This window comes from Astyanax mexicanus, chromosome 4, assembly GCF_023375975.1.
Source record: "Astyanax mexicanus isolate ESR-SI-001 chromosome 4, AstMex3_surface, whole genome shotgun sequence".
Taxonomy (NCBI): Eukaryota; Metazoa; Chordata; class Actinopteri; order Characiformes; family Acestrorhamphidae; genus Astyanax; species Astyanax mexicanus.
The window spans coordinates 46,499,791-46,515,426 of record NC_064411.1 but is presented as its reverse complement, the minus strand read 5'-3'; the positions used below and the strand labels follow the sequence as shown (position 1 = coordinate 46,515,426).

Below are 15,636 nucleotides of genomic sequence, written 5' to 3'. Positions count from 1 at the left end.
GTGACTAGGGGACTAGGTGATGAACACTTGCCAGAAGATAGAGGTGAAGGTGGATTGTGGGAAAGAGTCTCTAGAGTCAGAAAGGGGAAATTAAAAAGGCCACTATATTTGTCTATCTCATGATATTAGAAATCCTCCGAAATACTTTGGAGCATTGAAAGTTAAGAGGCTTTTCCCTTCTCCTGTAAAATTGCTATTGTTGGAGATACAAGGATTTGTTGTGGAAGTACTGTTATACTATTAGTACACTGGATCGATTGCATCTTAGATTAAAACATTCTACCAAACTCACTCATCAAAATAGGATACAAACTATCTAGAGGATTATTAAAGTCACGTTATTCTATTTTTCATGTTTGCTATTTATGTATACTAATTTAAATACCTAATGAAACCATAAAATGAGCAATCTACAATGTTCTACATATTTATTTTTACATACATCAGATATAACTTGGAGAACATGAAAAAGATTTTGAAGGCTTTGAAAAAGGCCATCTGAGAAAATGTAGGCCATTTGGAACCTATGGTGTAGCTTCACATATTGCACACACTCATAAATAATTCATGGGGTTGTTACAAAAAAAAAAAAACAACATAAAAGAAACATTTTGCGAATAACATTCTGAAATCAGCTGGAAAACAGTTTAAAAAGGGTTTTAAATAAGAAATGTCTTTTCCTCAGTCTGACATAAAATAAAAAGTATATTTTTAATAAATTAGCTAGTTGTGAGAATTAGTAAAACAAAAAAAATGTTTATTTCATGCTTGGTGTTGTATTCATATGCAGTTAATATTTCAGCTCAGTTCGGAGATTCAGTAAACAGTTAAAATATTAAAGATGTGATTTTTGAAGCTGGTTGGCCAAACTTGTTAAAAATTCATAACTGAAAGGCGAATTTTGCTTTGAATTATGCAAGATTGTTGAGTTTGTGTGGAATTTTTTAATTTTTTCATTGAGGTCCATGTCATGAATGGACATGCTCTACCCAGCCATGCTCGCTCATGTGGGGCTGATACAGTATGTGTGGAACATGGGATAATTGGCTTCTAGGTGGCCATGGGCTCTAAGTAGGTTTTTACGTACATGTGTTTTAATTGGAACATAGTAGGGCTTCCCAAGTGGTCCCATAATTACAGCTTATTTTAATCTATTATGGGTCTCATCTAGGCTTCCATATGTTGGGTCTAAAACCCCTGATCAGAAAAAGTTAGCCAGCATGGCAAATGCATGTTTCTGACACTTATTTTGGCTACGTTCACATTACCAGGCTGAAGTGACTCAAATCAGATTTTTTTTTTATGGTTGTGTGAACGTGCCAAATCCGTTTTTTTTTTTATTATTTTTTTTTATCAAGCCACATTGCTCAAATCCGATTTTTTTGCTCAAATCGGATTTAGCCATCTTGATGGTTCATTCACTAATGTATAAATGATCTGTATCTGTGTGTAATGTGAACGAATATGTCCCTGAAACGTCTCACATGCACACACTAAAACCTGTATAAACCTCGCCTTCACAAATAACAAAAAAAACCCTCATATTTGAGAGACGACTCGTATCTTTATAAAGGAAAATAAATGAGTTAGTAGCTCATATGTGGAGCTCATATCTTTTGCTGGAGTGGAGAAACAGTAAACAGCTGGTCTGAAGTTCATGCTCAGGTTAAGGAGGAGAAAAAAGACCAGGTGGTTTGCTTTTGCCGTTTTTTGTAGCTATAGCTGCACAGCTGCACCAAAGAAAGGGTGTGGATATGAGAGATAAGCACGTAGCGCTAATGCTAATGTGTAAAAATAGCCAAAAAGATGCATGAATTCTGATTTGACCGTTCACATATGTGTCGCATGTCTGTAACTTGAATACGTATCTGATTTAGGAGCAAATATGAAAGTGGCTCAAATCTGATTTGAAAAAATCGGATTTGGCACGTTCACACTGCAATGATAAAAAAACAGACTGAGCCACATTGAGGGAAAAAAAATCAGATTTGAGTCACTTCAGCCTGGTAATGTGAACATAGCCTAAGTGACTTGTATCTGTATATGTGGCTTAGGACCATGCAATGTGGCTTGTAATGTGAACGTAGCCTTTGCCTTTTATTTGATCAACCCTAGATATTTGTAATGTTCTGTGTAGTCAACTTCATTTGACAACAGATGATTTAACCACACTTTCTGTCGTATATTATCAAACTAAATGAGGTTGACATAATAAAACATAAATATATCTTGGGTTCAAACTGGCTGCAATTAAAAAAATAAATCTAATGTAAATGCATTTTTGATTTTGTTGCATTTTTCATACTGTACCAACCTTTTCTGACAAAAACAGAACCAATTCATGCTCCGAGTCTTTCTGAAAGATGATTAATACCCATTTCTAAGCAAATAAAATGACCTCAGTCTTTATTGCGTCTGTCTGGGTTGCTGTCGGATAGATAAGGTAACCCTCAGCCAATAGCAGAGAACTCCCCTGGGCCTGAACAGTGTGATGTAACCTGTCAGTCACAACCCTGCAGCCAATACTGTGGAAAACCCCAAGTCAATCACATGCTGATTATCTGAGCTTTCAGACTTTGCCCTGGAACAGAAATCAACAGCCCAGACCTGGAGGAAAACACAGTGAGGCCTAAACCTGAGAAACCTGGAATAATTCAGGCTTTAATAATCAGCTCTCTGGATGTGTAAACCAGCTTTGTAGGTTTGTAAGATTTGTAAGTACTGTACAAGGACATCACTGCTTCCCACATGGCTCTGCTTTCAGATAAGGTAATCATTTTTTCACGTTTTCTCATTACTTTTAGATCTGGGAAATTTCGTTTCAGCTTAACGATACAATTGAGGAGGAAAGAGCTGTGGCTGAAATGCTTAAATTGTACTTTCATTTGTAGATAGGATTTTCTTATTAAAAAAAAAACTCCAATAGTCTTTTGAGTGATGTCGTAGTAGATTGATGTCTTTTTAATAAATAATTTTGCTAAATGAGAGACGTGAAGTTTATATACCCTCCACATGAAGAATACATGAATAAAAGGTGGAGGAGTTTGGGTGTTTGAGTGTGAAGACTTGCTGTAAACATGTGGGCAATGTAGAGACTGTATTTATAGGATATTACATTAACCATTTAACCTCCTCACCCAAGAAAAAAGCAATGGCAAATTTTCTTTTTGTATTATTTAGTTGTCTTTTTTAATGACCCAAGTTTTTGAAATATACATCTTATTATAGATTAAACATTTTTGTAAAATCAGAACACAAACCACAAATAAGAAAATAAGCTGTATATTGTATAATGTTACATAAAGTCTTTCATTATCATTCTGAAAATGATAAGCTTACCTTTACCATATTTTTAGTCTAACATACCTCTACTGATAGTGGTATAGATGGCACAGTCTGGTTTAATTTATCTTTTTTTGTAATGGGATAAACCGACTAAAAATGTGCTCTACCAAAAAAAAGAAAGTTAATAAAGGGATATGATTAGGAGCTTAATGAATGATCATTTCTGATTTTTATGACATCATTAAAAAACATGCACTGTTTAAAAAAAAATAAAAATAAATAAATAAATAAAGTTCCCGATTTTACAGTTTTTTACTTCTGGAAAATCAGGGTTGGGATTTATTTAAAGATGTATTTCATTAAATTCTGTATTTCATTACACACAGATTAATGTTCAGAGTAAAAAAACTCAAAAAATCAAACTTTTTGTACAAATTTACATAAAACCATCCTGTGTCTAGATCATAAACCATATACAATATAATTTAGTGATTTATATTCTATTCATCATGGACTATTCAAACAACTGTCTAAGACCAACAACTGAAGTGGCCTAAACTGGTTTACGCTGGTCTGGTGCTGGTGTTGTCTGCTGGTGTACAGTGGTGTTTTTATGCAGTGTAGTGTGTGTATTTTATGTAGTGTATCTGAGTGTAGCTTGAGTTTTTAGATCATGTAAAAAAAAAAAACTATAAAAACTCTAAATGCCATATTTGAGGTTTCATTATGCCAGTGAGAATATATAAGATATAAGATTATTGTGATGCAATATTATTAAATTTGTAACACAGTAACACATCTGAACACAAGAGGGAAATAATATCTAGACCTCATGTCCAGCAGTCAACTAATGGACTACCTCCATTAAACAGTCGGTAAAAGTATAAGTATAAGTCATGCACTCACTCGCTTGATTAAAAACAGACATGATAAGAGTAGTGATCCTTTTTGACTTTAATATATTACAGTTAGTAATCACTGTTTTTTTTTTTAGATTTTTTTTTTTTTAAATACTGACACACTGTTAAAATGATACGTTCCTTCAGAATTCTTTAATCTCTTGAATCCTTAAAGAACCATTGAGGTCCTTTAAGGAATCTTCCAAAAAGCATTTTTGTCTAAAAATCATTTCCTATTAAAGCATTAAATCAAAATGTTCTATGTTCAGTACGAAATGTTACTAAAAACCCTAATTGTAATTGTAATAGAACATATTTTCAATTGTTCAAATATATAAGTAAATCTGCACCTGTCAAAATAATCAATAAAAAAAACATAAAATTGTCATGTTCCTTAATATTTTTAAAATCAAAATATTAATGAATACAAATCAAACATTTCATCTCCTCTCCTCCTTCTCGTTTCTCCTATGGTTGTCTAGTTTTTATGTCTATTTTCAAACATGCAGAATTTGGGGTTGTTTTCTGTTACTAATACTGTTAAATTATTAAGTGGAGTAGAGAGAACGATGCAGAGCTTTCAGACCTCAAATAACGTAAAGAAAACAAGTTCATATTCATAAAGTTTTAAGAGTTCAGAAATCAATATTTGGTGGAATAACCCTGGTTTTTAATTACAGTTTTAATGCATCTTGGCATGTTCTCCTCCACCAGTCTTAGGGTGTACTCACACTAGGCCCGTTTTGGTTGAATCGTGCCGGAGCACGGTTCGGCCCCCTCCTCACTCCCCCGCAGGCCTGCACTCACACTGCGCTAAACGATCCGTGCCCGAGCACGCTTTCGTCAACAGGTGACTTTTGTTTTGAAGAACAGTATGCGCGCGCAAAACAATGGAGTTCAGGATTGTACTGTTGTTTTTGTTTCTCTGGAGTCGTTTTGGGCGTGCAAATACGCAACTGAACCAGAGATTCATTGATTGTGTAACACAGCGATTTACTGCTAATCGTGCTGCACGTGTAAGAAGGTTTTTACACAAGCAGCAGACGTCCAGGGAGAAATTTGCAGCTTTACTCGCGGACTACAATTCACGTTTATCAGTAAGGTAAGAGACGTACTTGCTATATACATAAATAGTGACCAAAGGAGCGAAACATAAAACTCAAGTAATAATAAAATGTGTTTGTTGTTTAGGACTTGTAGATAGTAGTCCTAATTTATTATGGGTAACACTAACCATTATGGTGCTCTTTAGAACCCTTTTCAAAAATATTATATGCAGAATTGTGTATAACACGTCCTCCGTTTACAGTAGCGTCGCATCACTGACGTCATCTTGATCCGTGCCCTTGATCCGTCATCTTGATCCTCTTCAAGCGGGCCCGGGCACGGTTCAGCGTACCGTGCCCGGGCACGGTTCGGAGCGATCACACTAGCCAAACGAACCGTGCTTTGGGAGGTAACCGTGCCCGGGCACGGTTCGGATTGCCTAGTGTGAGTACACCCTGCTTTTGATGACTTTATGCCACTCCTGGTGTAAAATTTTAAGCAGTTCAGTTTGGTTTGATGGCTTGTGGTCATTCATGTTCCTTTTGATTATATTCCAGAGGTTTTTAAATTGGGAAAATCAAAGAAACTCATTATTTTTAGGTGATTTCTTTTATTTTGTTCCAGAGCTGTATGTGCAGTTTGGGACACTGTGTGGATCACAGTAAAAAAAAACAGCATTTAGCTGAAGATTTCATTTCATAAACATAATGCTTTTTTTAAAAGTATTACTTTATTCAATCTCTGATGGTAATTATGGAGATGAGAAGTCAGCACAGTGGTTTTCTGAAGCCACTGTATACAAAAATATAAAAGCCTGCTGTTTGATCCCTCACTGGAGGCAACGGGGTTTTTGTGGCTGATCCAGCAAATCAAATCACAGCTTTGATAGAAGGCTCTTCTCAGCTCAGTTTAGTGACAAAAAAACATGACTAACCGCTTGCAAAAAGGGTCCAAAGGCTCAGCACGAGAATGCAGCCCTAAGGAAAAGCATGGTACAGATCTTTCAGATCAGATAAAAGTCTTATCTCTTAAATAACACAGTGTGAGCACTGTACAGAATGCATCACATGAGGCTGGAGACTTAGCAGTAAATGATCTAAACCCATGGTTGAAAGCTGGGCTAAATCAATGAGTGAGTGCTCCAGCCTGTAAAGCTGTGGATAGCTGCTGAATGGAATAAACTCGTCTTTAGACTCACATGTCGTGTTTGATGTGACTTCATTTAGTTTATACAAGTTTTTTTCATCAGCGGTTAAGTGGAATATGTTGTAACCTTCACCCAAAACCCTTTATCTGTTGACAACAAGGTGAAAAGGAGCTTTTGAAGAAGAAGAAAAAGCCATATACCAATTTCTTAGAAGCTCTGCACTCATCGTGACTTAATTTCAAGATGCCAGTGGCCAGAGAACTACCTGAAATTTCTCAATGATCTTAGTCTTGTCTCGATTTAAATGTCAAGGCCCTCAAAGTTCTACCAATGAAGTGTGGAGCTAGTTTGAGTTTGGTAATGATTTAAAAATAGTGATTTCTTTGCAAGGGCAACTCTATGCCCCTATCAATAGCATTGTTAGACTGTTGGGAGCATAAAAGCACTGTACTTCGGAAAGCTGGGGATGAATGGAGGTGGGCTATTGGATAAAAGTTCATACTTGTTATCATGTACTTCACCTGAAGTCCAGATCACACCAGATATCTAAACACAACTTAGTAGACTGCCCTGCACTTTTAACCACCAGAAATAACTTAAATAGGGTTACAAATATGAAAGAACTGTTTGAAAAGATTCCACCAGCTAAAATACTTTTTTTCTGCAAGTCCCTCACATGAAAAAAAAAACTGATTTAACAGCAAATATGTTACTAATATGGCACAAAACCCAAACAAACCACCTCTTTAAAGGAGAACTCTGGTGTGAAATGGACTTTTGGTGTAGTAAAACATGATATAGAGTACTACCTTTTCTAAATAGCCTACCTCTGTTCTCCCACAGCTTTCCGAGATCCAGTAATTTTGTGCTTTTTGCCCAGCACTCTTTACAACATCCGCTTAGGGGCATATTTTGCCCCAATAAATAGCTTTTTACATCGTTATCCAGGCTCAAAGTAGCTCCACACTTCATTTGGTAGAATCCAGAGAGCACTGACATTTAAAACGAGGCATTAACAACTTTAAAAGTGCACAAGAAGCTTATTATAAAAACACTATTTACAACCCGTAGCTTTAGCTTCAGCTCTGGGTTCCGCTCATCACTGTATATCGTTGTTTAATACACCTATAATATTCAACTCTGCCAATTTTTAACCGATTTTCAAACAGTATGGTTTGTTACAAAGGGCAGAGATGTATTAATGATTCAGGCTGCTGTCACACATTACTCAGTGTAAATAAGTGTACTGGGCACCGGCTGCTACACCAGAAGGCAGGCTATGTATGGTCTATGTATATATGTCTACTGTATGTCATTATCATTACAGTGATGGTGGCACCCGGAGCTGAAGCTAGCGCTACGGGATGTTAACAGTGATTTTTAATAAGCTTCTTGTGCAATTTTTAAGTTATTAATGCCTCGTTTGAAATGTCAGAGCTCTCCGGATTCTACAAATGAGGTGTGGAGTGGTGTAAAAAGTGATTTATTGGGGCAAAATATGCCCCTGAAGTGACCGTTGTAAAAAGTGCTGGGCAAAAAGCACAAAATTAGTGGATCTCAGAAAGTTGCAGGAAAACATAGGTGTGCTATTTAACAAAGGCTACAACAAAAGTCAAATTTGTAATAAAGTGCTACTTTAATGGTGAAGGTGGTTGAAAAGCTGGTCATCCAGGTGAAAGCATACTCTATACTGGAAAACCAGATGTTTAACCAGTTCTTACATTTTGCTTTTTGGTCATGCTAGCCATTCTGACCACCAGCTTGGTTAAACAGATTAAATTGCTTGGTCATGATGATAGTTGACTTTCTTCTTGGTGATGTTGTTCATGCTGGTCAACCAGGTTGGTCATGCTGGTCTTGCTAAACCATTTGTTAATGCTGTTTAATATGATGATAAAGTTCTTGGCTAGACTTGTAGTCAGATTAGATTTTGGAGGCTGTTAACTGCACTGTTCAATGCACTTAATATGATTGCTGTAAAAAAAGGCCCCGATTTATAGCAACAAGAGCGGGGATGTGTCAGGAGAAGATCTTTCTTCAGCTATCGCTCTTCCATAAGATCTGCAGCGATTGACTCACTTTCTCCGAGCCGCTCTGTGCTGCAGTAAATGGGAGGTTTCTGTTAAGGGCTGAGAGGCTCAGGTATGTGTGCCTGAGGGAAAAGCCTGTGATTTTGGAGCATCTGGCTCTCCCAGGATTTACTCTGCAATCACATCTCTCCAGCGTTTCATCACTTCTCTCTTAAGATAAGAGAACTCGAGAGGAGAATGAGCGTTTTCATTCCACTGATCAATGCAGTCTCTCCCCCACTCTCTCTCCCTCTCTCTCACTTTAGTGATATCTTTCTTCTGTGTTTATTCCATGCCCCACCACATGTGTACTGCTCTCTCTGCCTCCCTCTTTCTTTTCTTTCCTTTCCTTTTCTCTCTTACTCTTTCTCATGCTCTCTTTCCCTTCCCTTTTCCCCTTCTCTCACTGTCTATCACATTGTCTCTTACTCTCTTTCCACTTTCTCTCACTCTCTTTTGTTCTGTGTATTCTTTTTTTTTTCGTTTTCAGTTCCTCTTTCCTTTCAGTTCTCTCTCTTCTATCTCCCTCTCTGTCTTTTCATCCCCCTTTCTCTGGCTTTTTCCCCTTCCCATTCTCTCTTTCCTTCTATCTCATTCTCTCTTTCTTTCTCTTTAATTTTCTTTATCACCATCACTCTAACTGTGTATACCTTTCTTATTGTTCCCAATCATATCTCTCTCTGTCTCTCTCTCTCTCTCTCTCTCTCTCTCTCTCTCTCTTTCTTTTTTTCTTCTCACTCCCTCTCCCTCTCCCATCACCTTTTCTGATTTCTTCCCACTTTCTCACATTTTATCTCCTCTTTCTTTCTCTTTCATTTTCTCTCTCGTTGTCTACTTGTATATCCATTCATTTCTCTGGTCTCTCTCTCTCTCTCTCTTTCTGATTAGAGTGTATTGGATTTTGGAGCTATTTATTTCAAGAGCTTAAGTAAGTAGATTTTGTTCAGAGAGCAGCACATTCCTCACACAGCTGAGATTGGTGTTTAAAACAGGAGTAGCAGGCGGAACCAGGGAAATAGACCCTCAGGATTGGGTTTGAAAGTTTAGTTAAAGAACAGAATGAGGAGAAGTCCAGATGTTTAGATTTGATGGATGGAGGCACAAACTGGTAGTTCAGTCTTCAGAGACTGCCCGGCTGTTGATGCACAGCTTGTACTGACTGTCCTTGAGGGCCCAAGGCTGGTAGAAGCTTGGTAGACACCCTTAAGCTTCCGTTACACCCATCCCAGCACTATACACCGTCACTGTACACCAGCATAATGTCAGCATCACTACCCTATAGCAACAGGTGGGGAACTGTTTGTAATTGTGTGTGAGTGTATCATTTTTATGTGTTAAAATATGTGTTTCTAATAAAGTGGCCAGTGTCACAATATGTGTTTCTTGTAAAGTGGCCAGTGTCAAAATAGGTGCTTTAATGAAGTGGCCAGTGTCACAATATGTGTTTCTAGTAAAGTGGCCAGTGTCAAAATATGTTTTTTCTAATAAAGTGGCCAGTGTCAAAATATGTGTTTCTAGTAAAGTGGCCAGTGTCAAAATATGTGTTTCTAGTAAAGTGGCCAGTGTCAAAACGTGTTTTTAATAAAGTGGTCAGTGTCAAAATATGTGTTTCTAGTGAAGTGGCCAGTGTCAAAATATGTGTTTCTAATAAAGTGGCCAGTGTCAAAATATGTGTTTCTAGTAAAGTGGCCAGTGTCAAAACGTGTTTTTAATAAAGTGGTCAGTGTCAAAATATGTTTCTAGTAAAGTGGCCAGTGTCAGTAAACGAGTTCCAATAAGTAACAAGTTTCTCTCTCTCTCTCTCTCTCTCTCTCTCTCTCTCTCTCTCTCTCTCTCTCTCTCTCTCTCTCTCTCTCTCTCTCTCTCTCTCTCTCTCTCTCTCTCTCTCTCTCTCTCTCTCTCTCTCTCTCAGGGCTTCAGTGAGATGGAACTCTTAGATCTCCTCCTCGAGCAGGCTGATGGGAACTCTCCTCCGGAGGGACCAGGCAGTGGCCTTGCTAACTCAGCCTGGCCAATCACAGATCAAAGTGTAAGTGTCATGGTGCGTGACACCTCTGAACCCGAATCAGGCTGATTTGTTTTCATCAGATGCAGACAGTGTTCTCAGCGCAGCCGAGTACAGAATTGGTTCTTGTTTTTGATCCTTCAATTCTCTTTCATTCAGAACAAGTCAGTGGCGCTATCTATCAGCCCTTAAGCAGAACGAGCTCTGCACGCGCTGGCGACGAGGGCAATCTGAGGCGATCGCTAACTTCTTCGCTGAGAGCACAGTGACGGCTCATTAAAACCGTCTGACCTACTTCTGTGTGTTCTTGTGTCTGACAAATCAGGGCTTATTCAATTCATACAAGTAACAGATTAACAAGAAAAAGCAGTAGTTTTGATGGACAGTCATTGGCTGTATAAAGTCATTAATTGCATATTTTAACCAAAGTGAAAGATGCTGTGCCATAAAATATATATATATATTATGTTTGTGTACTATTTCATGCAACCGTGCCTGGTAAAGTACTCAAGCCTTCCTCTCAGAGCCTTAAAATGGAGACCATATAATCACAATTTTTTTTGGATGTAAACCCTGTGACCCTGGCTTGGAACTAATGGCAATAGTGAAGCTAATACCACAGTATGCTAACAGCATGGCAGCTATTGCTTCATGTAGCATTTAATCTAACTCTGCATGGAAAAGTGCTCAAGTCTTGCTCTCGAAGCCTAAAGATATACTTAATATTTACCAGCTTTTAGGACCCTAACATGTGACTAATGGCAATAGAGAAGCTAATACCACAGTAGTGATGTAGTGAGGGCGGTGGCCAGTGTGATAGTGGTTCAGAAGAAATACTAATCAGTAGTTCAGTAGTGATGCAGTGCAGAAATGAAGCAGAGACTTGCTCCTTTCTTGCTAATATACATAAGCCGTTCCATCCTTAAATGGCCATAACTGCACGGTTATTTATGGTTACTAATATTTACTTTTAATTTGACCATTGTGATGCAAACAATTCTTATACTCATTAAATCTGATCTGATACTCTAGACTCTAAACCCCGCCCACAGAGCTCTGATAGGTCTAGAGAAATACGTAAACAGTCCAGTCAGAGCTCTGTCTCACTGAATTGTTCCCCAAAAGTGTGTATCAGTCTGATATTACAATTTTCTGATTTCCAGGACACTGTAGATGCTTTGTGGGCATCAGGGAGGCACTATAAAAATGCATATGACTCATAGACCTTGCAGGAGGAGTGAGATCTCAATTTAATGAATCTGCCTCTCCCAGCACTGCTACTGCTACTGTTGTATATGTTAAGAATGTACACATGTACAGTGGAATAAGCTAAAACTACAAAACTGTAGAGACATTTAAGGTGGAAATACTTTCATAGCTCTATAACAGTTATATCTTCACTCTGCTTTCACTCTTAATGATAATATTTTAATTAATGACACAAACACACCACAACATTATCCAAGCTAATGATAACTAATGATAAAAAAGTCAGTCATTGTCATTCACGAAAGTTCCTCAGGAAAAAAACATGTAATATTGTTCCATTTTGCAACCAGATTGCTTACCTTTACCAAACAGTACACTCGTCTTTAAGCATCTGTTCCTCTGTGCAGTTGCTGAGTCAGCATGAAGATGTGGACGATCATTTCCTGGACTCCCTGCTGTGCATGTCAGAGTGTTTGTCAGACCCCGGGTCTCCCCCCTGGGCCCCGTCTCCCTGTGACAGCGGCATTAGCGATGACCCCCCATCTGATCAGCGGGAAACCCCACCTCCACCCTCCAGCCCGCTCTTCCAAACCTTCTTCCACCCTCAGGTTCCTGTTCCTCAGGCTCAGCCACAGCACCATCTGCAGCGGCAGCAGGCCGGATCCGCCCCCAACTCTGCAGAACCAGACGTGTCCATTGATGTGGGTAAGAAAGTTTTGTTCAAAGCGCCGTTCAAAGAATTTTACGAAATCCAATTGAAGTTCAAAGCCATTATGGTAATGGAGCCAGTGCACACGGAGCGGAGTGCATTAGCCGCAGCGGAAACGCTAATTGGGAACTTTTATTTCGAGCTCTAAAACAGTGGAGAAGAATGGGAAAGAGCTGAAACGCAACTCCACCCCCCTCAAATAGTATTATTCTTATTTTTATGCGAGTGTTCTTTGATTAGCGTCCTCAGAGATAAAGCTCCCGAAGCAAGACATGCTCTCTGATACCGAGAACAATTGCTTCAAGGTTCTTAAATCGAACTGTCAGTAGAATCTGGCTTTATTCTCAACAAATGATACATTCTGTCAGATCTGCAAATGAGTTTTCCCTATCTCGGTAAGCAAATAACAATTCAGAAAGGCCTTACTGTTATGAGTTAGTGATAAGCTAGCTAACACTTTTTAAAGGGGGAATTTATATCCTGGACAACGGAATTTGCCTCACTTCCTTTTCTGAATAATAAAATAAAAATGATGTGAGCATGTTAAATTGTTAACTCCTTAAAATATGTTGACTTCCTGAATCTGCACAATATGGATGTTGAAACCTAGATTTTAATTAAATTTTACCCCATTTTCTCCCCAATTTGGAAGACAGGTTAACCAATCTCCATTTTATAAGCCCCCCCTCCATCCCACCACCAGCAATGCTACTAATTCTATGAGGGTGAGGACAAGCGCATGCATCCTCCAATACATGTGAAGTCAGCCACCACCTCTTAAAGGATTTACATAATCTTAATCTTATAGCTCATGGATGTTCATTTTGTTGCTTAAAGTGTTAAAATCATGAAATAAACTTTGGGTTTGTGAGTTTATTGGCTGGTTGCAAAGCAAAAATCAATTTATTGCCCTATTAATGCAAAGTCTGACAAAAGCAATTCTAAAGTTCTAAAGTTATTAACTAAGTGTCAGTGTTCCAACTGAGTGATCTGGTTCATGGTGGAGTCAGTATTTGTACCACAAATCTACAAATCAGGTATCTAATTTTTTCTAATTGAGTTTGCGGCATAAATGTTAGATCAGATATGATGCCCTATTGATCCAACCTATTACCTATTGCTTATCACCCCCCCCCCCCCAAAAAAAAAAAACAAAACAAAACTGGAGAATTAGCAAAAGTGTCTCAGAACAATTGCTGTATTATATGTAAGCAGTGCAGTTCATTAGCCATATTATACTCAGCAACCAAGTGTTATCACAAGTGGCTCAGGCTGATTGCTATATTATACTCAACAAACGCGGTGTTGGCATAAGCAGCTTGTGCCAATTCCAATGTTACACTTCAGTATAACAGTTCAGGTTGATTCACATGTTATACTTGGCAACCAGGGTGTTAGCACAGGCAGCTCAAGTAGATTCCTTTGTTATACTTGGTAACCGGGGCTTTGGTACAAGTTGCTTGGGTCATTTACCATATTATACTCAGCAACTGGGGTGTGGACACAAGTTTACCTGATGCAAGCTAAGCATTTGAGCCAGAATCAGGCCTTTACTGAAACATGATGCAAGGCTGATGCAACTCAGGCTTGGCGTGGGGTGTTCGGCCTGAAAAGGGCCAAAGTAAATTTTGCTATCTGGGAATTTCAACCTCAACAGCAGTGATGCTTCTGATCAAAAATCAATAATATGTCAACATATCCCCACTATCTGGGAAATTAACTGTTTATTTATTGTTTTTTATTCGGAATTGTACTTTAATGCATGCTGAGATAATGTCACTGAACCATTTCATGCAACAATAAGAGAAAAGATAAAAAAATAGATATAAAATTGTTTTTCTCATATAAATTTTTATTTTCTGCACCTGTAGATACAGATTTTAAGCGTCTTTGTGGGACACCAAAAGAATCAAAAGCTGTGATTAGGCTGTTACAGCCCTAGTATTGTCTAGTCTGATCCTTCCTTTTATAAGACAATGACAGTGAGTCCTAATAGCTTTTATGATTAATGACTACAGGTAGTGGAATATGTTCTGCTGAGTATAGTATATGGATTCAAAAAACAATTTGTACTTGCCATTTGCCACCAAACAAACAAAATCAACAGAAATCAACATGTACAAATGGAGAGGTTGGATAATGGGGGCAATACATGTTTTAGCAAAGTCCATTCTTAATACCAGTCCTGTCTACTGTTCCAGTCCCAATATCTCTCGCTGGCTTTTGTTCCAGTTCTGCTGGCCTGTGGAGTTTTGTTCCAGATGTTCTACAGAACTGACGTTGTTGTGATTAATCACGTCATCTCTCTTCTTCTCGAGTCATTTATTCTTTAGCCACTGTGTGAACAGCATGGTATCATATAGTCCCTGTTTATTTGCCTGCAGCGTGAAGCTCTAAGCTTTTTTTATTCCTGATACAATAAATGGCTTTCATAAACTGTCCCTGTTGTTAAGTGTTAAAAGCCATAACATTGAAACTGCCTGTGTAATACTATGTAGGGCTCAGACCACATTGAAACATATGGATTCTTAAAGGCCTCTAAGGTATAAAGTCTAATGTATCTGACATTAAAATAGCAGTAAGCAACAGATCCTTTAGGTCTTGTAAGTTGTGAGGTGGGACCTCCATAGATCTTATTAATAACTGACTTGGCTGTAGATGACACTGACACAGGTTCACTTGTAGTTGTTACTTTTTGTAGTACTTTTTTGTTTTTCTGTCCCAGTTAAATTGGTACTTTTGGTAGTGTGGGCAGTGTGCCAAGTCCTGCTGGAAAATGAAATCCGCTTCCCTTTAAAAGTTGTCAGCAGAGGGAACCATCACTGATTGATTGTGGAAATTTCACTCTAGACCTCAAGCAGTTTGGACTGTGGATGTGTCCTCCAGACTCTAAAATTACTGATGGTCAGTGATGGTTTAGAGAGTCATCTGCTGGTGCTGGTCCAAAGATGGCGCAGCTTCTACCAGGAGATTATATAGCACTTCATGCTTCCCTCTGCTGGCAACATTAATGAAGATGCAGATTTCATTTTCCAGCAGGACTTGGCACACTGCCCACATTGCCAATAGTAACAATTGGTCTTCTATAATATTCAAATTTTCTGAGACACTGATATTTGGGTTTTTTATTGGCTGTAAGCCATAATCATCAACAATAAAATAAATAAACTCTTAAAATAGATCACTCTGTGTGTAATACATCTATATAATATATGAGTTTCACATTTTGAACTAAATTACTGAAATAAAATAACTTTTCAATTATT

The 15,636-nt window shown here is 38.1% G+C and overlaps 1 protein-coding gene across 1 annotated transcript in view; it reads left to right on the top strand.

Moving 5' to 3' along the window:
• The first annotated feature begins 2,536 nt into the window (after positions 1-2,536).
• creb3l3b (cAMP responsive element binding protein 3-like 3b) overlaps positions 2,537-15,636 on the top strand; it is a 46,935-nt gene continuing 33,835 nt past the window's right edge. The window contains exons 1-3 of the mRNA XM_049478826.1: positions 2,537-2,769; positions 10,360-10,476; positions 12,069-12,366. Coding sequence (XP_049334783.1) covers positions 2,749-2,769; positions 10,360-10,476; positions 12,069-12,366 — 436 coding nt within the window. The 5' untranslated portion in view covers positions 2,537-2,748. The remainder of the gene's footprint in view (positions 2,770-10,359; positions 10,477-12,068; positions 12,367-15,636) is intronic.